At 42.6% G+C, this 26,698-nt stretch overlaps 1 protein-coding gene and 1 pseudogene across 5 annotated transcripts; one reads left to right on the forward strand and one right to left on the reverse strand.

The window, feature by feature from the left end:
- Nucleotides 1-1,070: 1,070 nt before the first annotated feature.
- LOC118578008 lies at nucleotides 1,071-2,024 on the reverse strand (annotated as a pseudogene).
- Nucleotides 2,025-13,432: 11,408 nt separating this feature from the next.
- Nucleotides 13,433-25,915, forward strand: Srsf10 (serine and arginine rich splicing factor 10). Of its 5 annotated transcripts, XM_036177712.1 has the most exons (7): nucleotides 13,433-13,629; nucleotides 15,801-15,905; nucleotides 19,260-19,363; nucleotides 20,309-20,471; nucleotides 20,766-20,819; nucleotides 20,951-21,052; nucleotides 24,368-25,915. In XM_036177712.1, exons 1-7 carry the CDS (start codon nucleotides 13,565-13,567, stop codon nucleotides 24,426-24,428), a joined length of 654 nt encoding a protein of 217 aa, XP_036033605.1. In that variant the 5' UTR covers nucleotides 13,433-13,564; the 3' UTR covers nucleotides 24,429-25,915. The 5 variants fall into 5 exon arrangements, with proteins under 5 accessions (XP_036033605.1, XP_036033603.1, XP_036033604.1 ...); XM_036177710.1 differs by lacking the exon at nucleotides 20,951-21,052; XM_036177711.1 differs by lacking the exon at nucleotides 20,951-21,052 and having other exon boundaries at nucleotides 20,769-20,819.
- The last annotated feature ends 783 nt before the right edge of the window (nucleotides 25,916-26,698 follow it).

Raw genomic sequence — 26,698 nt, forward strand, 5'->3', positions numbered from 1 at the left:
ATAAGTCCTTATGACAATCCAACTTTCTTGTCAGCTTAACTGAACATATAGCATCACCATGGAAACACACACCTGGATGTGATTGTGGAGGTACCTCCAGAAAGGTTCAACTGACAGCAAAGATCTACTCTAAATGTGATGGAACCTTGCCATGGGCTGGGGTCATAGACTAATACCAGCAATTATCTCTCTCTGCTTCCTGATTGTGGATACAATGTCACCCACATTGTATGACAATGTGTAACCTTATATTCCTGCCAACATGCCTTCCCCAGCATGACAGACTAAATTGCTTAGAATTCTGAGCCGAATATGGGCTGGAGAGATGGGTCAGTGGTCCAGAGCACTGACTGCTGTGGAATAATCTTTGTACACTGTAAATATGTACTACTCTCATTGGTTAATAAAGAGCTGAGTGGCCTATAGCTGAGCAGGAGAAATTGGGCAGGCGAGGCAGACTAAGAGAATGCTGGGAAAAAGGAGGGTGGAGTCAGAAGAATTGCCAGGAAATGCAGAGGGAGCAAGGCATGCTGGAGGACAGGTAAAGCCACGAGCCACATGGCAGCGCACAGATGAATGGAAATGGGTTAATTTAAGTTGTAACTGCTAGTTAGTAATAAGCCTGCACTATGGGCCAAGCATTTATATATAATATTAAGTCTCCATGTTGGTTATTTGGGAACTGGCGGGTGGGAAAGAAAAGTGTGCCTACCACTGACTGTTCTTCCAGAGGATCTGGGTTCAATTCCCAGCACCCATATGGTGGCTCTCAAACCACCTATAACTCCAGTGCCAGGAGATCAAACATCTTCTGGCCTCTGAGAGCACCGGGCATGTATATGGTGCACAGACATACAAATTGACAAAATAACTATATACACATAAAGTAAATTTAAAAATAGAAAAAGAACTATTAATCAAAATGGACTCTTCCTTCCGTGAGTTGCTTTTGTCAGAAAAGTAGCTACAGCCTTCTCTTCTCCCAACCGCACTTCCGTCTGGATGGTCTAAAATTCAAAGATTAACTGGAGTGGGGTACTATACTGTCTTCATAGTATTCTTTTCTTTTCTCAAGCTATGTTGAAAGGCCTTATGTGTACAGGAGCAGGAATGTCATTAAACCAGCCGAATGCCATGTCCTCATCTGACTCCTCAGACTCCTCTTCCTTCTTTTATTTTTTTCCGCCTCTGCTTGCAGCAAGGGCAGAGCCGCTGTAAGAGCTGCAGAGGCAGCAGAAGTGGGCCGCAGCCCCACCAGCAGACACACTGGCCAGCTTCCCAACCTGGGCCGTGACCTCGTCACTGTTTCTTTCATTCAGCTCACTGATGGCCTTGTTGAGTTGATCTATGCCCACGCTGTCTAGAATCTTCTTGATGTCCTGGGCACCGCGGGAGGAGGTGGCCCCAAGGGTGATTAGCAGGTAGGAGGCAATGTACAGGCCTCACCGTGCAACCTCAGACAAGTGTGAGAAGATGCTGACTCAAGGGGGAATGAGGGTTAGAAACCACTTTAACATTCTTTCTCAGAAGCCTTTCACGAATCCCTTTCATCTTCAAAGACAAAAGCCGCTGAGGTAAGGGTACCCCAAAGGTCTGCTGAAGGCGTGGGGTTGAAGGCTTGGTCTCCAGCCTGTTGGAAGTGGGTGGAATTTACTTACTTGCTTACTTCTTTCTCTTTCCTTCTTCCTTCCTTCCTTCCTTCCTTTCTTCTTTCTTGTTTATTTATTTATTATTTTTTAAGACAGAGTCTCACTGTATAGCTATGGCTAGTCTGGAACTCACTCTGTAGACCACCCACGGCCTCAAATTCACAGAGATCCTGCCTACCTGTGCCTCCAGAGCACTGGGATTTACTTGCCACCATACCCAGTATGGTGGAATTTTTAAGAGGTGGAGCTTGATTGGAAATTAAGTCATGGAGGGCATGCCCTTGAAGGGGATATTGGGACCAGGTACCCACCCCTGATCTCTTTGCTCCCTGGCTGCCAGGAAGTGAGCAGCTTCCTCCGGTGTATGCCAGGCATGGTGTACTGCCCCACCCCAGATCCAGAGCAAAAGAGCTAAGCAACCATGGTGCCTTGAACCAAAAGCAAGAATTTGTCATGTGGAGGGGTGGCACACACTTGCTATGCCAGCATCTTGAGAGCAGTGGTCTCAATCCTAACACTGTGACCCTTTAATACAATCCCTCATGATGTGGTGACCCCTGACCACACAATTATTTCATTGCTACTTCATATGTATGATTTTGCTACTATTAGGAATTGTAATGTAAATATCTGTGTTTTCCAAGGGTCATAGGTGACATTCAGAAGATGAAGGAAGGAAGAGCAGAAGTTCAAAGTTATCCTTGTCCACTAAGTGAGTTAGAGGTCAGCCTGAACTATATGAAACCCTAATCTCAAAACAACAAAAACCAGGATGGAGAGATGTCTCTTCTGTTCTATTCTGAACACGTGCTGCAAAAACCACCACGAGGACCAGAATTCAAATGCCAGAACTCCTGTGACAAAGGGCATATTACCAACTCCTGTAATTGCAGCTCTTGGAGAGCTGATACGTTTGCTAGCCTCCATACATTTCCATACATGTACACTGGTACACATATATGTACATATGCTCCCACAGATAAGAGACATACATAAATAAATAAAATAAATAAATTTTACATTTTTTCTTTTTTTCCTTTTTTGTTTCTTTTCTTTCTTTTTTTTGGGGGGGGGGGTAGTTTTTGAGACAGGGTTTCTCTGGCTGTCCTGGAACTTGCTTTGTAGACCAGGTTGACCTCAAACTCACTGAGATCTTCCTACCTCTACCTCCCAAGTGCTGAGATTAAAGGCGTGTGCCACCACCGCCCAGCTAATTTTTTTTTCTTGATGGTGCAGTGGCACATGCTTTTAATCCTAGCACTCAGGAGGTAGACACAGGCAGATCTGTGTGAGTTCCAGACCAGCCAGAGCTGCACAGTGAGAGTCTGTCTCAATTTTTTTTCCCCCTTTTCCCCTCATAAATTAGTTATCTCATGTATTTTAATGGAAGTCTGACTATCAGGGCTTCAGATTTAAGGCCTTACTAAACTAGACCAAATGCCCTTCTGTTATCTCTGTTAGCTTCAGCTGAACCCAGCGTCAATCTGAGGGAGCCTCAGTTGAGGAACTGCCTGGATCAGATTGGCCTGTGGGTGTGTCTGGGGGGCATTTTCTTGATTGCTAAGTGATGTACAAGGGCCAGGACCACTGTGGGAGGTGCCACCCGGGCGGCGGCAGGTGGGTGGGGGAGGGAGTCTGGGCTGTTTAGAAAGCTGGCTGAGCTCCAGTCGGAGGAAACAAGCCAGGAGGCACTGTTCCTCCATAGTCTTCACTTCCTCCCTCCAGATTCCTGCCTTGGCTTTCTTCCACCCTGGACTGTAACCTGGAAACTGAAATAAACCCTTTCCTCCCCAAGTTCTGCGTCGGTTTAGTCCAGCACCAGGGACGCATGCCACGCTCCTCACTGTGGAAACCACACACACTGATTTAGAGTTCCCTTCCCTAACACACCTTGTCTGCCCCTCCCAATAAGCTTTTCAGTTCCACCCCTGAGCCTCACAGTTACTCATTATTCAAGGCCTGGCTCCAGTTCAGGTCTTCCACACAGCCCTATCCTAAAGGATCAAGCCCTCCAGAACTCTAGGCTCCCTGGGTTTGTTTTTTCCTGGCTACCCCGCAGCACCCTGGGGATAATGTCTCCTACATCTCCATTTATTGATGACTGGCTGGCTGTGGAAGTCAGGGAAATGAATTGGCAGTACATAGCGGGCTATTCATTTGAAGCCCAAGATACTAACTGCCCAACCTCTGCTTCCGGTAGTCTCCCTTAGTGCCCTCGCAGGCTATCCGATCCTGAATGATCTAATTCAGTATCTCGATTCACCATCAGAACTTCCAAGTTCAGCTGGCCCTCAGAAAACACTGTTTGCAGACTATGACCAAGCTAGCCGCTGGCAGGCTGAGGTGGTTAGTGACCAAGGGGGCTTGCCAGCCAATATCAAGACAGCAACAGAAAAACTGCTTTCCAGGGGTGCTGTTGGATGACAATTGCTCACCCTAAGAAAAGCTAGCACAGGTGGCCAGAAAACTTTAAAGACCCCAAACAATAATTTTCTGATTAGATGTCCTGGGATTGTTCATGGCAAAAGTTAGACTAGGAGGTGAAATAGCCATAAATATTCCTTTTCTGTAGCGGTGTTGGTTTAGATTTAGTTTGGTGGTCTAAGGTGTGGTCTCATGTAGCCCTGGCTGGACTCACACTCTCTATGTAGCAGCGAAAGGTCCTGAGTGTCCTACCTCCACCTCCCAAATGCTAGGATTACAGGTACGAGTCACCTGGCTTTTTAGAGTTTTTTTTTAATGTGGAGCTGAGGATCGAATCAAGGGCCTTGCGCTTGCTAGGCAAGCGCTCTACCACTGAGCTAAATCCCCAACCCCATAGAGGTTTTGTTGTTGTTGTTGTTGTTTGTTTGTTTGTTTTTGTTTTTTGAGACAGGGCCTTCTCTGTGTAGCTTTGCGCCTTTCCTGGAACTCACTCTAGCCCAGGCTGGCCTCAAACTCACAGAGATCTGCCTGGCTCTGCCTCCAGTGCTGGGATTAAAGGCGTGTGCCACCACCACCACCACCACCTGGCCTAGAGGTTTTGTTTTTTGTTTTTGTTTTTGTTTTTTTTTCGAGACAGTGTTTCTTTGTGTAGCTTTGTGCCTTTCCTGGAACTCACTTGGTAGCCCAGGCTGGCCTTGAACTAACAGAGATCCACTTGGCTCTGCGTCCCAAGTGCTGGGATCACAGGCCAAAAGAAGCTAGGCTTGGTGGTACACACCTATAGTCTCAAAACTTGGGGGGGGGGGGCGCAGAACAGAAACAGGACTGCCTCAGATTCAAGCCCAATCTAGTCTATATGGCAAAACTCTTTTAAAAAGTAGAAATGAGCCAGGAGGTGGTGGTGCATGCCTTTCATGCCTTTAATCCCAGCACTTGGGAGGCAGAGACAGGAGGATTACATTGTGAGTTCAAGACCAGCCTGGTCTACAGAGTGAGTTCCAGAACAGCCAGGACTGTTTCACAGAGAAACCTTGTCTCAAAAAACAAGAAAAGTAGAAATATGTCTCATACCTTTAATCCCAGCACTTGGGAGGCAGAGGCAGGAGAGGATCTCTGTGTACTCCAGACTAGCCTGGTCTACATAGTGAATACATAGTGAGACCCTCACACGTATGCATGCACACACGAACGCACCACAGGCAGAAACAAAACAGGGCATACTGACACACACATGTTAATCCTAGCACTCAGCAGCAGAGGATAAGAGTTCAAGGTTATCCTCATCTTTGTGGAGATGCCAGCCTTGGCTACAGGATGAGCCTGACTTATAAAAAGAAAGGCAGGGAAAAGCCTAGGCATATGGCTTCAGTCAGCAGGCAGCTTGCTGTAATCCTAGGAGAGATCCCTGGGGCTTGCTGGTCAGCCAGTCTTGCAGAATCTGTGAACTCAGGGTTCCATGAGAGACCTTGTCTCAAAAGTAAGGTGGGACGGGTGGTGGTGGCGCATGTTTGTAATCCCAGCACTCGGGAGGCAGAGGCAGGTGGATCTCTGTGAGTTCGAGACCAGCCTGGTCTACAGAGCTAGTCCAGGACAGGCTCCAAAGCTACAGAGAAAACCTGTCTCAAAAACCAACCAACCAAACAAACAAACAAACAAACAAACAAACTAAAAAGTGGAAGGCTGGCAAGGAAGCTCATTTGGTAAGAAAGGGTTTTGCTACTAACCCTAGGACCCACATAGACGAAGAAGAGAACTGGCCCCGACAAGTGGTCTCTGACGTGTGTGTGTCCACACAATCCCACACACACACACACAGACACACACACACACACACACACACACACACACACACACACACACACACACACACACACACACACACACACAGACACACACACACACACAGACACACACACACACACAGACACACACACACACACACACACACACAGACACACACACACACACACACACACAGACACACACACACACACACACACACACGCTTTTATATACAGGAGGAAGGAAGGAGTGATGGAAGTGGGGGGCAAATGTGTTCAAAAACAAAAAGAGCCTCTGGATACGGCTCTTGTCACGGTCCTACCCAGATCAAAACCAGTTCCTGTCCCTTACCACAGTTCAGTTTTCCTCACTGGAAAAGTGAGGAAATTGAATCAGATAATCTCCCAGGGCCCTTCCAATCATAAAATCCAAATTTATCTCTCAATGCTTTCTGCTCTCGTTATAAAGTAACTACTCACTGAAGACCATCGGCTGTCTGCCATGTTTGAGGCCACTGCATATGATTTGAACACATCCAGAGAGCACAGTTGACGTCGTAATCTGTGTAAACTACACCCTGGTGTTGGGTATTGTCTGAGTCACTTTCTCCGTGATCAGATACCCCCGACAAAAGCCATTTAAAGGAAAGAGTTGCTTCTGGCGTACAGTTTGAGGGTGCAGTCCATCATGCTGGGGAGATGAAGCTCGATCCTAAAAACTGGGCGTCAGATACTGGGGTAAAACTGAAAGATCAGAGGATCAAAGCCACAGTCACTTCTTCCCTCTCTGGATCCTCTGACCGAATGGGTCAGTCCTGTCTCTGCAAATCCTCAGACTGAATGGGCGAGATCCTGTCTCTACTGCTTATATTCCTGTCTCCACCTCCCTAGCGCTGGGATTACAGGCTTGAGCCTCCCATATGCTGGGATCAAAAGTGTGAGCCACCACTGCCTGGCTTCTATGATTAACTAGTGGCTAGCTCCACTGTCTGAGCTCCAGGTACAGTTTTGTTTTTTGTTTGTTTTTTAGGTTTTTTGGGGTTTTTTTGTTTGTTTGTTTGTTTGTTTTGGTTTGGTTTGGTTTGGTTTGGTTTGGTTTGGTTTGGTTTTTCAAGACAGGGTTTCTCTGTGTAGCTTTGTGCCTTTCTTGGAACTCACTTAGTAGCCCAGGCTGGCCTGAAACTCACAAAGATCCACCTGCCTCTGCCTCCTGAGTGCTGGGATTAAAGGCGTGTGCCACCATCGCCTGGCCAGGCAAGCTTGATTTGTCAGAACACAAACAAAATATCTTACAACAGGGAGTCTTGGAGGCAGGAGCTGGAAGCAGCAGCTTATATCATGTTCACTGAAAGGAAGCCAAGAGCTATGAATGCTTCTGATGATTGCTTTTTCCTTTTTCCTCAGTCCTGGATCCCAACCCATGAGACCCTCACAGTGTGTGTGTGGGGGGTCTTCCCACCTCGGGTAACCTAATCTAGAGAATCCTCCACAGGCACACCCAGTCTTGTCTCCTCAGTGCTTCGAGGTCTTGGGAAGTTGACAGTCAGTATTTACCAACACAGGTGGTACACAATCTGATTATGCTCTTCAATTGTGTAAATAAGTAAGATTATATAATTATATAATAGGTATATATATGTATATATTTAACTTTTCTTCTTTTCATGTGTTTGTTTTCATGTGTATGTGTGTTCACATGTATGTGGGCTCAAGTGTGTATACAGGTGCACATACATGCATGTGGAGGAGGTCAGAGGTTGATGTTGGAAAAAGTTTTTTTTTTCTGAGACAGGGTTTCTCTTTGTATCCCTGGTTGTCCTGGAACTTGCTCTGTTGGCCTCTGTTGAGGTTGGCCTCAAACTTAGAAATTTGCCTGCCTCTGGAGTGCTGGGATTAAAGGCATAAACTGCCACGCCCAGCTCAATTCCTCACAAACTTTTTGAAAATATTGAGATTATTCAGGTTTGGGGTGGGGGTTGGTTTTTTGCTGGTGTTGTCTATTTGTTTGGGGGTGGATTTTTTATTTTATTGTTAATTATGGGTGTGTCTCTGTGGGGGTACAAGTGCTTGAGGAAGACAGAAGGGACTGTCAGATCCTCAGAGCTGGAGTTACAGGCAGTTGTGAGCTACCCAGTATGGGTGCTGGGAACTGAACTTGGGTCTTCTGCAAGAACAGTATGTGCTCTTAGAGCTGAGCCACCTCTCTAACCTCCCTGTTTGAGACTCCTGAGATACCATCTCAGACTGCTGATCCCCCTGCCTCTGTAACAGTGAAAACCGTCAGCTAAAGTAAATGCTGGCTTGAGGTGGCCAGGCTGGGGACACTAGAGAGACAGCAAGTAAAAGGGCTTGTAGCAGGCATGAGGCAGCCATGCTGACTAGATAAGAGGTGGGAGAGGACCTGTGGGAAACAGCAAAGCTCATCTTGACAGGATCTGGCTGGCTCCCAGGAAGCTGCCCTGTGGAACAGTCCGGTGGCACTGATGTCCTTTCACACGTTTTTTGGTTTTTTGGTTGTTTTTTGTTTGTTTGTTTTTGTTTTTGTTTTTTGGGGTTTTTTTTTGTTTGTTTTTTTTTTTGTTGTTTTTTTTTTTGCACCCAATGTAGTTAATTGCAGCAAACTAAATTATAAGAATGGCTTCCAAGAAAATTGTCACTGTTCTGGGAAGGAGACCACCCCAGCTGGGCCCTCCATAGGCAAGGAGTTAAGACACTCCAAGATAGAGACGTGGCCAAGAATTTTTTGAATAAAAACCCTAATAGTGCAGGTAACAATGCTAAGAATTGACCAGTGGGACTGTATGCAAAGCAAGGAAACTAGCAGATAGGCTAGATACACTACAGAAGGAAATGATCACCAGCAATACTTCAGATAGGGGCTTAATGTCTAGAATATGTACAGAATCACACACACACACACACACACACACACACACACACACACGCCAGGTGATGGTGGCACACACTTTTAATCCCAGCACTCGGGAGGCAGAGAAAGGTGTATCTCTGAGTTTGAGGCCAGCCTGGTCTACACAGTCAGTTCCAGGACAGCCAGAGATGTTACACAGAGAGACTCTGTCTCAAAAAACCAAGACCAACAACAGTAAAACCAGGTTGGCAATGTGGCTCTGCCCATAAAGGTGCTTACCACAAGCCTGGCTACTTCAGTTTGATCCTCAGAACCTACATAAAGATGGAAGGATAGAATGGACTCTACAAAGTTGTCCTCTGACAAAACAAAAAATGTTAAAAGCCTCAGTGGAAAACACACACAACAACTTGACAATCAGTAAATGGACCAATGAGTTAAACAGACAGTTCTCAAGAAATATAAATAGTCAATGAGTATTTTAAACTGTGTTGGGCATCCTTGGCCATGGGGAAGATGTAAATTAAAACTACTTAGAAGCCAGATATGGTGGTACACACCTTTAATCCCAGCACTTGGGAGGCAGAGGCAGATAGATCTCTGAGTTCGAGGCCATTTTGGTCTAGAGAGTGAAGTCCAGACCAAAGGGGGCTACACAGAGAAACCCTGTCTCAGAAAACAAAACAAAACTACTTAGAGATTTCATCTCATGCTGGTCAGAATGGCTATTATCAAGAATACTGTGGGAGTCCACAGAGGCTCCCTAGTAAGACCTTACTCAAGGTCAGAGAATCTGGGCTTGTTTTAAAGGGTCTACACTTGGCTGTACATTGTACTTTGATCTTGATAGGGGGAGGTCTTTTACCCCTTCGCATTGTATAAAGAGCCCTTTGGAATAAAGGACTGGGTGCCTGGGGATTGACCCAGGGCCCTCCCAAAGCTATCCTGTGTCTCTGTCTTTCTTATCATCTCTTTCTGTTTTTCTACCTAATATTTCCCCATTCCCCTCTTCAATAGGTCAGAGCTGGACTCCCACAGACTCCCACAGAAAACAAAATGAAGGGCCAGGAGTGGTGGCACAGACATTTAATTTCAGCACCGAGGAGACAGAGGCAGGAAATCTCTGTAAACTCCAGGCAAGACTGGTCTACATAGAAAGTTCCAGGTCATCCAGGGCTACATTGTTAAAAGAAAGAAAGGGGGTGGGATGGGGTGTAGTTTACTTTAATCCCAGCACTTGGAAGGCAGAGGCAAAATGAGTTTGAGGCCAGTCTGGTCTGCATAGGGAGCTCTAGGCCAACCAAAGCTACATAGTGAGACCCCGTCTCAAAACAAAACAAACAAACAAGACAAGAAGGAAACAAGTGACAGCAAATGCAGGTCAGGAACCAGGGAACCCCTTATTCTGTTGATGGGAGTGTAAACTGATGCATCCGGTAAGGAGGTCTCTCAAAATAGATGGCTCTGTGGTTAAGAGCCCTTATAGGCTTGTGCTGGCTAATCTTGGTTGCCAACTTGACTATATTTGTAATCGCCAAAAACCCAAGCAGCTGGGCACGCCTATGAGGGGTGGTCTTGCTTCAATCATGTGAGGTGGGAAGACCTACCCCAAATCTGGGACATACCTTCTGGTAGCAGCCTATACGAAAGGACGTGGGAGAAGGGGGCTTTTGCATTTCACCTGCTTGTCCTCACTCCCACTGGCAGGTTCATCTATCTACTGCTGAAGCATCCCTTCAAGGGTACTAGAGCCTACTTGTCCAGAATTCCAGTGCAGATCACCAACTCTTCAGGAATCCTCCAGGACTCCAGCACGAGAGTGGGACTGCTGAGACATGTAGACTTGTGAATCCCTGGCCTTTCTGTCCAGAGACAAGCATTGCTTGGGCCACAGCCTATAAGCCACTCTAATAAATGTCCCTTTGAGGTAGGAGGATCTCTGTGAGTTCAAGGCCAGCCTGGTCTACAGAGTGAGATCTGGGACAGGCACCAAAACTACATAGAGAAACCCTGTCTCGAAAAACAAACAACAACAAAATGTCCCTTTGATATTTTTGTTCTCTCAGTTCTGTTCCTTTAGAGAACCCTAACTAATACATTGTTCTTGCACGGGGCCCAGGTTCAATTCCCAGTACCCGTATGGTGGCTCATGTCCATCCTCAACTCCAGTTCTAGGTGATTCAATGCCTTCTTCTGACCTCTGAGGGTACAAGGTATGCATATAGTCCACAGACATAGACGCAGGCCAAAACACTCATGCACATAAAATAAACCTTTTTTAAAAGGCTGTGGATATAGCTTCATTGTTTGAGTATTTATCTAGCATAGAGAAGGCCCTGGGTTCGATCCCTATCCCCAGCTTTAAACTGAGCCTGTGGTGGATCACTGAAATCCTAACACTTGGGAGGTAGAAACAGGAGTTCTAGATTGTGATATATTTGAAGGGGAGTGAGATGTGTGCCTCCTCTCCATTGTAAGTTCAGCCTCCGTAAATATTAATTCATATAAGCCACATTTTAACATTTGGTGTTGTGTTCATCCCTTTTCTTTTATCTTTTTCTTTTTCTTTCTTTGAGCTGAGGACAGAACCCAGGGCCTTGCGCTTGCTAGGCAAGTGCGCTACCACTGAGTTAAATCCCCAACCGGCTGTGTTCATTTCTAAGAAATATTTTGGGTGGTTTTTTATTTTAATTTTTTGAGTATGGGGTGGGGGTTGGTTGGTTTTCTGCTTTTTTGATAATGAGCTCCATCCACTGACGAGGGTGCTGGAAACTGAACTCTGGAAGAGGACTTGTAACTATTGAGACATCTCTCCAAACCCTGGTGGGTTGTTGTTTTTTAATTTTTTAGGGGAGGCCTTTGAGACAGTTTCTTACTATGTAGCCCATGTTGGCCTTGAATTCTCCAACTCACTGATCCTCCTGTACCAGGGTCACAGGTTTGTGACACCAAAGCCAGCTGTAGTTTAGGAGTGTGTCTGTGTGTGTCAGCGTCTGTATGTGGGTATGTGCACATGAGAGCTGGTGCTCCTGAAGAGCAGAAGAAAGCATTAGATCCCCTGAGCTAGAGTCAAGGCAATTGTGACCCACTCAGTATGAGTCCTGAGGACCAATTCATTTAACTACCAAACCATCTCTTAATGTATTTTCTAGACTAAAACAGATCAGTAGAAGAGTGTTCATGTAGTTCATGCAAGCTCCTGTAGATGTAACCGTCCTGTTAAATAAGAAACACAGAGCCAAATACAGTGTTAATAGCTAAGAGGTCAGAGCAATAGCTGAGAGCTGAAAACATTACCCTTCACTGCTGCTGCTGTCTTTCCTCTCCACAAGAGGCCTACTTCCTGTGTTTTTTTTTTCCTTTTTATAGACTTTGTTCTGCCTTCTCATTGGTTGTAAACGCAACCACATGGCCTCCTCGTCACTGCCTGTCTGTACAGATTTCCAGGTCTTCTATGGTTGGTGTTGAGATTAAAGGCATGTGTCTCTATGCTGGCTGTATCCTTGACCACACAGAGATCCACCTAGCTCTGCCTCCCAAGTGCTGGGATTAAAGGCGTGCACCACCACCCAGCTTCTGCTATGGCTTGCTATTATTACCTCTGACCCCACAAGCAACTTTATTAACATACAAATAAAAATCACATTTCAATACAAATAAAATATCACCATAAGCTCCTGCATCCATTTTCCAGCAGAATCACAGAAGAGAGAGAGAGACACCCAAGGATTTACTTAACCAGCATATCCCAAGATGAGAATTGAGGTTTTTTGTTTTTCGAGACAGGGTTTCTCTGTGTAGCTTTGCACTTTTCCTGGAACTCATTCTGTAGCCCAGGCTGGCCTCAAACTCACAGAGATCCACCAGCCTCTGCCTCCTGAGTGCTGGGATTAAAGGTGTGCGCCACCACCGCCCGGCATACAGTAACTGAAAGTTAAAGGATGACAGAGAGGGGATGATGACAGGGTGTCAGTCACTCTTAAGGTGTAGGTCTGTGGTAGACTTGGCTAGCGCATGCAAGGTCCTAGACTGGATCCTCAGAAAACAAAAGAAAGTAAAGAAAGAACACCTCGCTGAGGCTTTCATAAAATTGTCATGGAAAGAGAACCTTTCCCATATAGGTACTTTGCATGGTCTGGACGACATGAGAACGAACACAGAGATTTGATCCAGTTCCCCGCGGGAGGGAAATGCGTGCAGAGGTGACCAGGTGTGGGCAACGCCACGAAAGCACAGTGCGTGCACGCCGGCCGTGCAGAAAGCACTGGAGCCACAGGCCTCATTTCTGCACATCTCCCTTCCCAAACCAAGCCCTGCCAAGAAGATGTAAGCCCCCGTCAGGGATCTGATTAAACACCGAGGCACAATTCGGACCCGAAGATTTCAGAGCCGTCTCCCCGGGTTCTGAGACTTAAAAACCCAGCCGCTTGCTGATAGGAGAAGGGGAGCCGGAGTGGCAAGGCAGAAAAAGGCGGGAAAATGAAGCGCTAAAGAAAGAAAGGACCGGCCGGAGGGGACGGAGGAGGGGGATGAACCTGCGCCTGGAGCCAATGACTAGGGCCGACCCTGCGGCGCGTGCGCCAGGCCGCAGCGCGCGCAGGCGCGGGCCGAGAGATCTCGCGGGAGAAAGCCGTTGTCCGGGCCGGTGCGGCTGCGGGGAGGTAGGTGGGAGGGGCGGGGAGGAGAGTGGAGGCGGGAGCGAAGTATCGCGAGAAGAGGCAGTTGCCGTAGCGGAGCCCTCTGGCTCTGGGAGAGCGTGTGAGTGGATGTGAGCCGCCGCCGGAGCCGCGGACGGTTTGCCGAGCCCGTTAGTGCCGCTGGCCCAGACTCCCGCCGCCGTCATGTCCCGCTACCTGCGCCCCCCCAACACGTCTCTGTTCGTCAGGAACGTGGCCGACGACACCAGGTGAGAGCACCGGAGCAGCTACTGCGCGGGGGAGGCCGCGGGCGCACGGCGAGCGAGCGGCGGCGGCGGCGGCGCGGGGGAGGGGCGGGGCGAAGATGGCGGGGCCCGCGCGGGGACGAGGCCTGGCCGCCGGCCTCTGCTGGCCTGCGGGAGCGAGGGCGGGCCCCGGGCCGGGCCAAACCGCACCGCCGGCGGGCATGTGGGCCGGGCACTCGGGGCCCTTCCTCCCCGCGTGCTCCTGGCTTGCCCAGCCTGGCGGGCGGACGTGTGTTCGTTCCTCATGGATCCGACGTCCACGTTCCGTGGGGTGCACGCCCCCTCGCCTTGAAAGGAATTTTTGTTGTTGAAAGAGAAAAGGTTGCCGGGCGGGGCGGCACCGGCCTGTGATCCCATCACTCGGGGAGGCCGAGGCGGGAGGATCGGCGCGAGTTCGAGGTCGGCACGGGCTACGAAGTGAGCCCCGGTCTCCAGGGCAGAAAACAGAAAAGATGCTTTAGTGGGATCACGGGAGGGGCAGGGTGTTTGTGGCTCGATTTTCCCCAGCTGTACGGATGGTGGTTAATGGGCAGGAGGTAATCGGGGGGGGGGGATTGTTGAGATGTGAGAGATTACAATTTTCCGGTTAAATGGAGTATTCCCTCGTGTTTCGCGCACATCGCTTTGAAATCCGAGTGCTGAAGAACTCTCTCCCGTTAGGACCTTCGTAGTTAACTTAGATGAACGGAGGCGGTACTTAATTGAGTAGACCTTGTCGGGCGTAGTCCCAGCGCTCGGAAGACGGTAGGAGTTCGAGGCCAGCCTGGTAAAGGCTTTGTTTTCAGCTGTTCCCTTGCTTTGAATTGCCCTCGGAATTTTTTTTGAGAAAGATAATTTATCACACGATGCTTCTCATGCTTCGTGTTTGAAAATAAACCGAGTTTTTGTTTTTGTTTTTTTTTTAAGTGTTGTGGGGTTTTGTTTCCTCTTGTCATTACGCATAAAACAAAAGTGGTTTATTTACGGCCATAAAAATCTCCCGTCATTTTAGCTCTTAAGGGTTTAGATACTGTGGTTTTATTATGTCACGTTTTTGTTGGCCGACCTGTTGAACAATTTTAGGATAAAATGGGTATGATGGCCCAAGCCTGTGATTCCAGCACTTGGGAGGCAGCGTTAGATTGCCTTGAGCTCAAAGTCAACTTGGGCTAGGATGAGACCCTGCCCTAAAAGAGCAAAGTATTTATTTTTCAGGACAGGGTATCTCTGTAGACCAGGCTGGTCTGGAATTCCAGAGATCCGCCTGCTCTTTACCTTCCCAGCGCTGGGATTTAAAGGCATGTGCCACCACCGCCCGGGCTTGGTGATTGACTGATTTTAAAAACAGAAGACATGCCTTTTATGAACTGTGAAGACTGGGTTTTTTAAATTGTAATTATTTACCGACATGTAAAATAGTAATAGGTTTACTAAGCGCTACCACCACCCCCTTCTCTTCCTGGAGACAGGGTTTCAGAGACAGGTTATGATTTGTCTTTGAACCTACTCTTTATCCTGCCTTATCCATCTCCATCCGTGGGTACTGACATACGATACCATGCCGAGCACCAGAGTGCTTTCTCTCCACACCCCCTTTTTCAGCTCAGACTGTAGCCCAGGCTGCCCCTGATCTCCTAACAGTCTTCCTACCTCTGCTTTTCCAGTTCTTGGGTTACAGGTGAGCTGCCACACTTGGGTTTTATTTTTGTGTCAGTTGTTTGTTTGGTTTGTTGGCTTGTTTGTTTTTGTGACAGGATCTCACTATGTAGCCCTGGTTTACCTGGAACTCTCAGATTTCCCCCTGCCTCTACCTTCCCAGTGCTGGAGTTAAAAAAGAAAGGTGGGCTACCTGTTGTATGGTGTAGGGGAGGGGTTGTTTGTCTTTGGAATTTTCGAGGCAGTTTCTTCATATAACTTAGCTGTGCTGCAATTCATTCTGTAAACCAGGCTGGCCTTCAACTCAGGTCCACCTGCCTCTGCCCCCAAGTCCTGGGATTAGCGGGTGAATTCAGGAGGCTTGTTTGTTTCAGGTTGGCCAAGACAGGGATTCAGTTATACTAATATCAACCACAATCCGTACATTCCTTAAGATAATATTGAAATGTAATTGCAAGAACATGAACATAAAAAGTTTGAGTTTTTTCATGATGTTTTAGGTCAGAAGATTTACGTCGGGAATTTGGTCGTTATGGTCCAATAGTAGATGTTTATGTTCCACTTGATTTCTACACTCGACGGCCAAGAGGATTTGCATATGTTCAATATCCTTTCTTCAGATGGATGATTAGTGAGGGGTGTTGAAGTTTGAAATTCAAGTTTTTATGTAAGTGGTAACATCTAAAAAAAAGTCTGTTTTTGTTCTCTGATGTCTTATGTCTTCAAATCTTTTAAAATTCTGATTCATTGCTCTATTTCTTAAAGTTAATCCAAAAATAAACATTTAAATTCCCATCCATGCTGCTGAAACTCAAATCAGTGATTATAATATGTGATTTAAATTTGAATACTTTGGTTGCTACCACCTTTGATATAAGTCAAATTAAAAGTTAATGTGTTCTTGTGCTTAGCAATTAAAGTTTAGTAATCTTGTTTGTTATTTTGAATCACTTGATCAAAAACAAATTGTATAACAATGAGGTAAACTTCTTTAATATTGTCCCCTAATTTGCTGTCCTCTGTTGTTACCTCAGAATGTAAAGCTGTACAGTTATGGCGACCCCAAAGAGAAAGCATGAAAGAACTTTAGAGTAGAGTTCAACACTTAAGGCAAGTAGACAAGCCAAAGACCTCTTAAGGATCAGGCTTGAAGAGAAGGGAGAGTTTGGGAAAAGAAAAAATAAAGAAAAGCTGGAAGAAGGACAAGCCTAATGGGAGACAAAGCCTCGCTTTATCCACAAAGGGGGAAAAGGTTGTTTTTCAAAGTTAAAGATAAAGCCATCTGTCATATTTGACCAAGCATCTCATGACAAGTCCTTCTGACAAGCACTAAAAGAGTTAAAGGTCAAGATGAAGTTGAATGATGGCCAAGATTAAAGGAGTCATACCTGATGTATCCTACAGAATTACTACTCTCCTTTTTTTTTTTGTTTTTTGTTTTTTGTTTTTTGTTTTGCAAGCAGTTAATTTTCATAATTATGCTGGTTTGGTCTAGTGACAAAACCTGTAACTTGAACTTGTGTGGGCCTTTGATATTGTGATTGTGGTCTTGTATGAGTGTATTTTCTCCTACCTTATCAAGTTAAAGTATAGCAAAATACAACATTGTTGTGATTAAATTCAGCATAATTGGGTTTTAGACAGGTGTCAGAGGCTCTTTGGAATAGCATGGGGTATTTAAACCCAGCCACAGAGCCCTAGCTGAAGGGGAGACAGGTGCATGTACTGGGGACTACTTAGAAAAGAGCTGGGATGTTCTAGGATATGGCCACTACAAATATGTAGAGAATAGTTTTCCTTTTGGTTTGTTTTGGTTTTGTTTTTTCTGAATAGCTTCTGGTTCTTAGAATCCTGCTGGCCCTGCATAGCTTGGCACATGCTGTAGATCAGTTGGCCCTGAATGGATTGCAAAGGGCCTTCTTCATGGTATGGGTTCTAATCAGGATATATGGCAAATGATCCTTGACCTAGAGTTTCAGGTGATCTTATTTCTGACCTTCTGTAAGGTCATTTCCCTGCCTAAAATGGGGACGGGGGTGAGGCTGTGAATTCAAAGCCAGGAAACTTTCTTGTTGCTTAAATTCAGTTTCTTAAAACTCTGACCTTGTAAATTTCTAGTGAAACTCAGAGGGAAAAGCCAAAAGCTGCTCATGTGGGGCCAGTGGTCAGGAGAACCTTGTGGGTAGTTACAAAACTTAAAAGATAATGCCTGTGTCTGGCTTCGTTAAATACGTTGATCCAATCTGGTTTATAATGTTAATGGGGGTTTATGTGGTTTGAGGTAGCCTAGGGACAATGTCTCAGCACTGGTTTACCTCAAGAGTGTGTTTTTTGATTGATAGTAATGGATAGTTATTCAGGGAATCTGGAGTAGGGTGGTAAGTTAGTTTCATTTTGAGAAGAACATAAATATTTATTGATGGTCAATCTAGTGATACCTGTGTCTTTGATGTGCCTCTTCTTAGTCTTTTCTTCCTACCCTTGGTTTAAGAGGTAGGTAAACTTAAAAACCTTGCCCTTGAGGCTAAGATTCTGTTTTTAAGGCTAGCACCCAAGAATGCTTTGTCATGTTCATAATCTTTGTAGCTCTTGATGTAAATAATTTAAAACTATACTCTGTCTCTTGATAACAAAGTAGTATGCCTATTAAGCGAACTAATTCCTGTTAGTTTAGCACCTAAGTGGGGTTAACCTTGAGGGATACTTATTTATAGCATTCAGGGTTCACCACCACCCGTCCCATCAGCCTTTTTATACTTATACAAGTTGAAAACACGATTATTTGAGAGACTTTGGAAAACCTCTCCTGTTTATCCTACTCATAATGGGCTCAGGAAGGGAGCTGAAGGCCTATGGCCCTTAGTTTAGTTTAAGTCTTGAAATGAATGAGTCACTTGGGGGTATTTTCTTAATTGGTGCTCCAAACCTGCACTTCTGATGTTTCAAGAAATAGCACTGGATGTGCTTAGAGTGGCAATTTTTAGTATATAGTGAAAAATCTATTCCAAAAGTCGACACTTTTTTCTCAGGTGGGACCTTTTGTGTACTTAGCTCCCATTAGAATGGTGCTTTTTTTTGTTTGTTTGTTTAAATAAGATGTTTGGACAAAATAACTCAACCCAGAGGTTCTCAGCGTACTGTTGCTGACACAAGAGAGGCAGCTTTGTTTCTCAGATAAATTGAATGTCAACAGCTTTTCTACTTAGTGCTGATAATACTGCCCTGATTCTTAAGTGGGAGCCAGTCTGAAATACTCAATGAAGGAAGCTGTGGATTTAGTATTATAGTTAGGCCTTTTCAGTGCCAGAGTCCTTGTGCTGCTTGTTAATATTGTGTGTGCTTTTACAGTCTGCATGGATGGAATGTGCATTTGGTATAGTGATCAAGTGTATTGTTTGACTCTGACTTAATGCCTGTAAATGACTAGTATGCCTATCTTTCTGTGCAGTACAGGGAAGACAACAACATGAAATAATTAATAGTATTGCCTGTATCTGAAAAAAATTCTTTCATCTCTTGTAAAAGCATACTCTGCTTGCTTGCCTGAGAACTGACATCTTTTTTTATTTGACATAAATATGAAAACAGTATTTTGGATTTTTTTTTTTTTTTTTTTAAAATATTTTTGGTATCCAACAATTGGCTGGCTTCTTTTTATATTTTGTCTTATAAAGTTAATTCTTAGAACATGGGGAAGTTTTTTATAGTGTACCTTGGTAGTTCAGTTATAGCAGTTATTATTACATGTATTTACATGTGTTTTTTAAAAAGTATGTACTTTTTAAAACATAAGGTATAATTGCAACTGCTTTTATGCTGTAGTATTGATGGCTAAGTCAACCAAATAGTTAAGTAGGGTCTGGATGAACAGTATTGGGCGATTGTGACTTGTTTCAGACTTTGCAAACCCCTCATTATCAAAGTTTACAAAACTTCTCAAGCCCCTTAACATTTAGCACATTTGAGGATGTTCGTGATGCTGAAGATGCTTTACATAATTTGGACAGAAAATGGATTTGTGGGCGTCAAATTGAAATACAATTCGCACAAGGGGATCGGAAGAGTAAGTAACCTTATGCCTAACATGTACAGTCTGTTGCTTTTTAGGCTTGTTAAGTTTTTTTCTCAAGTCATCTCTCTTAAAGAACTTAAAATTAATTGGGTAGTTGTGTGGGTGCATGACTGTGGAAATGAATTCATAGGATTAAACTTGGGGAGGTTATCTAGATTAAATAAGTGTTAGCTCCTTTCTGCTTTTCTGTGTGTTGACTCTCAACTGCTGAGTATATATATGTTGCTGCATTTTATAGTGCTACGTGTTCTTTATAGGGCCAGTCTTGAATTTCAGATATTCTTGTGGTATCAGTTCCTCTAGTCAGAAGTAGTTAACATGTTAGCAAACTAATTGTGAGAAGATATTAAGAAAAGCTAATGATTTGTTTTTGGTTTTTTACATTTTAAAAAATCTGACAAATAATTCACATAGTACACAATTTGATAGACTTTAGTCCAGCATCCTCATAGGCCCATGACACCATCACCACTTTCTATTTTAGAACATCGCTATCTTGAATTACATACATACATACATATGGTGATTACATTCCACCATGTTCACATTCTCATATCTCCAGTTTGGGGCCACCCTGTCTACAGTGAGTCCCAGGCCAGCCAGGCCTATAAAATGAGATTTTTGTCTCAAAAACCAGAGGGCTAGAGAGATGGTTCTGTTAAGAGCACTGACTATTCTTTCAGAGGATCTGGGTTTGACTTCTAGGATCCACATAGTGCTAGCAACCCTCTATAATTCCAGTTCCAGAGGGATCAGGCTAGACCCTCTTCTGGACTCTGAGCAGTGCATATGCAGACATACATGCAGGCACATCACCCTACACATAAAATTAAAACCTTTAAGGGAAAACAGTAATTCAGGAGTGTTATCCTACAGTATGAGGGTTTAGATGCTATGATTTTAATGTTTCTAAGTGTTTCTATTCTGTTTCCCTAGCACCAAATCAAATGAAAGCCAAGGAAGGGAGGAATGTATACAGCTCTTCACGATATGATGATTATGATCGATACAGACGTTCTCGAAGCCGAAGTTATGAAAGGAGGAGATCAAGGAGTCGCTCTTTTGATTACAACTATAGGAGATCTTACAGTCCTAGAAAGTAAGTGTGGGACACAATCATCTGCTGTTGTTTCAATGTGTGTAGCCAACTACAATGACATTTACCTTTAATCCCAGTTTCTCAGAAGAGTGGGGGTACCACACGAGCCCGGGAGTTCTAGGCTCACTTAATAAAATATTATAAGGACCTGTCTTAAAAGTAAAGAGATGTTTGTTAACATGTAAAAAAAAAAAAATGTTTTTCCTTTTTATTTGTGTATGATGAATGCTTCATTAAGACTAAGGCTATAAATAGACATTTGTCACTGTTTGCTTTTTCTGATATGCTTTTTAGCAGTAGACCGACTGGAAGACCACGGCGTAGCCGAAGCCATTCCGACAATGATAGGTAAATAATTTTGCTTTGAAAAAGACTTGTGTTTTTCAATTTCAGAGTGAACTTTTGCTCTAAAAGTAACAAATTTGATTAATATAGAATCTAATTTTTACTCTAATTGTATCTCTCCTCTGTTTTGAAAGATTCAAACACCGAAATCGATCTTTTTCAAGATCTAAATCCAATTCAAGATCACGGTCCAAGTCCCAGCCCAAGAAAGAAATGAAGGCTAAATCACGTTCTAGGTCTGCATCTCACACCAAAACTAGAGGCACCTCTAAAACAGATTCCAAAACACATTATAAGTCTGGCTCAAGATATGAAAAGGAATCAAGGAAAAAAGAACCACCTAGATCCAAATCTCAGTCAAGATCACAGTCTAGGTCTAGGTCAAAATCTAGATCAAGGTCTTGGACTAGTCCCAAGTCCAGTGGCCACTGATAGTATAAATCATGATACTTTCTAGGCATGTATCATTCATTTACTCATAGTTTGGTATACTTAAATTATCAGGAATACAATGTTGCAATGATGCGTTTTAAAAAAAAATAAAATAAAAAACACTTGTTAGTTTCCCTGTACCGGGCAATGGTTATAATTAAAATGATATGCTGTTGAGAAGCCACTCTTAAGAGTCCAGTTTGTTTAATGTTATGGGCAGCTACCAATTTGTGGTGTCTCTGTATATTTTTGTAAAGATTCTCATTTTTTATGCTTGAAGTATTTGGTGAAAAGATGTTGGTTGGCCATAATTTGCAACATTGTCTTATTAAAAATAAATTTTCATATCCATATTTGGTAGAACTGTTAACCTAGAAATGTAGCTTGCTAATAAGATAGAATGATACAAAAGTGAAGTTGTAGCCACATTACAACACTGACTGCTCAGACACATTTAGGTTCAGGGTGGACCTTTATGTCTTGTCAAGATGTCTAAGCCCATGGTGATTATTTATGATGCAATGTGGAATAGGGTTTTTTTGTTTGTTTGTTTTTTGGTTTTGTTTTTTGTTAACTCCACTGTCTGGGGAATGATGCCATCTAGGTTAAATAGTATTTTCAGGGAGATTGACCTTTTCACTGAAACATGGAGCCTTCACTGCTTTCCCCCCATACCCCCCACTGGTTTCTGAGATTTGAAACAAAAACTTAAGAAAATAACCCCCCCTTAAGTGTTGAGCATGTCAATGATGGAAATCATTTTAAGGGGAAAAGACTGTTCTTAGCATAGTTTTCTAAAACTTAACTGTTGTTGATCATTGTTATTTAGGGGTTTTGTTTTGTTTTGCTGTTTTCTGTTAGGAGCAAGTAAACTGTTAGAAAGTACATTTTGTTTGTTTATATGCATAGTGTAAAAACAAAGTGAATTTTGATGCGGACAGCACTTGGTCTGTGCGGACAGCACTTGGTCTGTGCGTTTGTATCAGAGTCTGCCTGCCCTCTTCATGAAGGAGGCTCTTTACACCTCAGTTTATTAATGTAGACAAGTTGAACAGGTGACACGCCCAGGAGATTCTGTGGTACCCTGAATTTTTGGAAACAGTTGAGTTTTCAGTAAAAGCCACATCACTTAATTTTTGAGTCATGTAGGACATGACTAAAATAAAGAAGTGATACCCTTAAATATTTATAATTTCTAGTATTTCTCTTCAAGATCTTTAGGAGGCAATAAAGTGACTTGAAATGTCCAGTGTCATTTCAGAATAAAAAGCAAGCATCTTTAAAAATCTCAAACTGCTTGCTTATGGAAGTGAGTAGAGATGTTGTGGGGGGACGATCCTTTTAGAGGATTACCTTATTTTTCCTTTCAATTTTGATTTAGGCCTTGCTTGTAGAGAACAAAAGATGGTTTTTAAGAACTGTTTGTGGACTGTGTTTGGAGGATTAATTCTAGAATCTTTGTATATTTAATAGTATTTCTAACTTTTGTTTCTTTACTGTTTGCAGTTAATGTTCTTGTTCTGCTATGCAATCATTTATATGCACGTTTCTTTAATTTTTTTAGATTTTTCCTGGATGTATAGTTTAAACAACAAAAAGTCTATTTAAAACTGTAGCAGTAGTTTGCAGTTCTAGCAAAGAGGAAAGTTGTGGGGTTAAACTTTGTATTTTCTTTCTTATAGAAGCTTCTAAAAAGGTATTTTTATATGTTCTTTTTAACAAATATTGTGTACAACCTTTAAAACATCAATGTTTGGATCAAAACAAGACCCAGCTTATTTTCTGCTTGCTGTAAATTAAGCAAACATGCTATAATAAAAACAAAATGAAGGAAATAATGATTAACTGGAATTATTATAGTACTGAATGAGTCTAAAATAATGGAAATAATCCTTTGTAGATTGAGGACTATTTTAATCAGTGTTGACATTAGGCACAACTAACCTGCTCTGGGGATGATAGAACTTTGTCAGAAATCAACATCTTTTACACAGTACTTAAGAATTCCTTATGTCAAAGTCATTTCATGATTGTTCATTAAGCCTCTTGGGTTAAATAATATGAGAGGTTGTTTAGTAGTGTTGATAGACATATTAAAATGAAAATTTGAACAAGCTAACTATAAATTTATACTTTCGTTATTACAAAGTATCAGTTCTGCTCTTTCCCCTTCCTACTAAACAAGACATATTGGGTTTTATTTTCATTGAATGTTAGCATTTAAATGATAACCACTTTGGGAAGGTGGTTTTGGGTATTTTTGTGAATTGAATTCCAGCTGTTTTGCAGTAACAATTACAGCTGGTGATTTATTATTTATGCTGTGCCAGACATTGTTAAGGAAACTTGGTTGATATGTTCACTCTTCACAAAACCCTTTACAGAAGATATTCCCATCTCAGGAAACGAAGGCACAAATTAAAAGCTGTAAATAGCAGAGCCAGGATTTGAGCCCAGATTTGGTCCTTAAATTTTTTAAAAAACAATAGATGAAGAGGTACCCCAATAAAACTGTGCTCAGTCTCTGTAGAACTAGAAGGCTTGATGTTGGTTTGTTTTTGTTAATTTATTTTTGCACTCAGACTGTTTAACTTGAGAAGCTTACACATGGTTTATGAAATGGTATACCCAACAGAGCTTCACAAGGACTATGTACAGTTGCACTCATAGTAGGATCCTACTGAGAGACCTGGTGAGGATGTTCAGTTTTGAGCTAAATATGAATCATACTGTTAACTTTCACAGTCGATGAGAACCTCCTGTGTGTCTAGCACTGGGCTCTATTGAATAGGATGTTGTGTCAAGACTCAAGTGAAGGCTGACACTTAGCCTTACTTTTTACTTAAGATCTCTGCTTTTTTTATTTTAATTTTTTTAAACCTAGTAAGCGAGAAGAAAAGTGAGAGATAATGAATGCTTCAGTGAGAAAGGACAGGTGCTACATAGAGTTTGAGCTATTGATTTACAACCTAGGGAAAAGACCTGGGAACTACTGTACTATACTCTTGAAAATTTGGCCCAGTAAGCTGCTACATCCAGTTCAACTAACAAAATCCTGTATACCACAGAGAAGAATAAAGAGGAAAACCAAACTGACAAACATCCTTCTTTTATTTAAGACCAAACTGCAGCTGGAATACCCAGTACAGTTCTGCTTACTACACTTCAAGAAAGATCTGAAAGCGGAAAAAAGAACCAAAGAAGGGCAGTTCAAGCGACCAAAGGGTGGGTGGAAGGTGCTGCAGTATGAATACTGTACGAATATTTTGACTCTGGTCTGAAAAGATAAAAGAATTATCGAAAACTACATGGAATAATTGAAGTCCCTTCAAGTTTGAAAGTAAGCATTTTAGGACAAATAAAAGGAAATTCAACTTTGTACTTGTGGAAACTAATCCCTAAATATGAACAGGTATATTGACTCATGGGTGGCAGATCCATGATAAGTTATTGGAAACTAGGATGTCTGAACATCAAGGAAGACAGCCATAGTCTCTAACAGTGCCTCTCTTGGTCTGTCTCAAACTAAATTGGATGGTAAAGGTATGGTCCAATATAAAGTTTTTCTTGATTATCTCTTAAAAGTCAGTTCCACTTACTCCAGTATTGGCAGGTCTTGCCTTTGTTTATTCCAGTGCCAGTATTTTCTGCTTAACTATTTGTTTTGTTGACATCTGAGTTTATTTACTTGTATACCATGTGCAGTTTACATCTAACCACTCCTTCCCAGGTTAATTCCACTTATACTTGACATCCAACCATGAGGGCCCATCTCTTTCTCACCTCTTGCCTAGACAGTATGTTCAATAGACATTTATTGAATGAACCCTTACTGTGGGCAAAACATCATACTGGATAATTGGAGAATAGTTACTTAGTACCTACTGAGCACAATCTAGTGAATCATTACAGTATGGCCACATCTTGAGGTGTATTGCGATATTTCATACCATTCATATACTAATGTAATTACAAAACAATACACTATCAAAGATAAGTAATTTTATGATTGTCTGCCATTAAAATTATCTAGTATTTGTATCCCATGACTACAGATAATGAAGAAAACCTGTAATAAGCAGATTTATTGTGCAGTGATTAATATACTAGACTAATACTAAATTGTTAACTTCTGGCTCAGTCAAACAAATAGATAATCCCCAAAATAACAAGCATTTAACTTTGCATTAAAACAGACCCTGGGTGCTATAATTAGATTATTTTGAGGCAGACAGCTGTTACCCCAATGGACTTAGTATATTGTATTGGAAATAAATGTTTACCAGGTTAGACTTTTTAGTGATCTACTTGTACATTTTATAGGGGACATATTCTGTGTATAGTTAATAACTTTAGTGTCGCAAAATGTTTTAGATTCCTTGGTTCCTTGTTAGGATATTAACTTGTTTATCATAACATTGATTCCATCACATTTGAATTTTTGTTGTATTTTTGCCACATATTTAAAACAATGTCAAAATCTGAAATCTGGAAAGAGTGTAAAGCCTTTATAACAATTTATAAAATGTAATAGGATTACACATAAATGAAGGGAGGTATAAATGAAGGTTATTTTATCTGTGTTAAAAACAAACTTTTTTCAGCCTGCCCAAACTTAAAAAGGCAGTGGGTACCAGGTGAGAATTTTAAATTTTGGTTTCATTTTTGTTGCTATTTTAATTTTGAATTAACTTGGAAATGCTGTTATAGTTTTACTTTCAAGGACACAATAAAAGCTGATAAAAACTGAATTTAGCGTTTATTTCAAGATTATAAATGACTAAATGTATTTTATACCATTACGTAATCATTAGCATTGGATTGGTTTTGAAGATAAGAGGTTCTGTGTATTTAAGTTATCTGTGTAGTTCCTGGGTGTTTTGTTCTACTCCCCCTCTCCATTTCCTTTCAAATTGAGCTTAAGGGAGGAGAGAAATTGTGTGTTCTCGTGAGGGTTTTGTTTTGTTTAATTGTACTACATTTGAGTTTTAGGAATTTCATTTACAGGAATATAACCTTGTTCGTTTACAAGTACTGTAACAGTACTTGACAACTATTATTTAGCTTTAAGTGTGGTAAAATAGAAAGGACCCCTGTGGTTTTTGGGTAGCTGTAGAGTAAATTGTTTTAGTCTATCCACTGTGGTTTCCATGTATATTAAAGGCTGTCAATATTACTAAGCACTTGCTGTGCCAAGTTGTATGTTTTCCAGATATTCCTGCTTAACCCTAAATCACTTGTTTTCTGTGGGATGCCCACCATGTGGACAGGAATTTTTGCATATATATACATATATATATATTCATTTCTTACTACCTTCTAACTTTAGTTGGTTAAAAAGTGGATTAGGTCTATTCCAAGATTTATAGGCTGTTTGGAGCTTGGGTGCTCCAAGCTGGCTTTTCCAAACTTCAGTTAAGTCTGTGTTGTTGTGCTGCTTTTTTTGTTTT

The sequence above is a fragment of the Onychomys torridus genome, chromosome 2 (genome assembly GCF_903995425.1).
Source record: "Onychomys torridus chromosome 2, mOncTor1.1, whole genome shotgun sequence".
NCBI lineage: Eukaryota > Metazoa > Chordata > Mammalia > Rodentia > Cricetidae > Onychomys > Onychomys torridus.

Excerpts from the sequence above, each read along its gene's own strand:
- Srsf10 (XM_036177708.1), top strand. The coding sequence starts at position 13,565 with ATGTCCCGCTACCTGCGCCCCCCCAACACGTCTCTGTTCGTCAGGAAC. Across the intron at positions 13,630-15,800 it reads AACGTGGCCGACGACACCAG|GTCAGAAGATTTACGTCGGG; the intron begins GTGAGAGCACCG and ends ATGATGTTTTAG. Across the intron at positions 20,472-20,765 it reads AGATCTTACAGTCCTAGAAA|CAGTAGACCGACTGGAAGAC; the intron begins GTAAGTGTGGGA and ends TATGCTTTTTAG.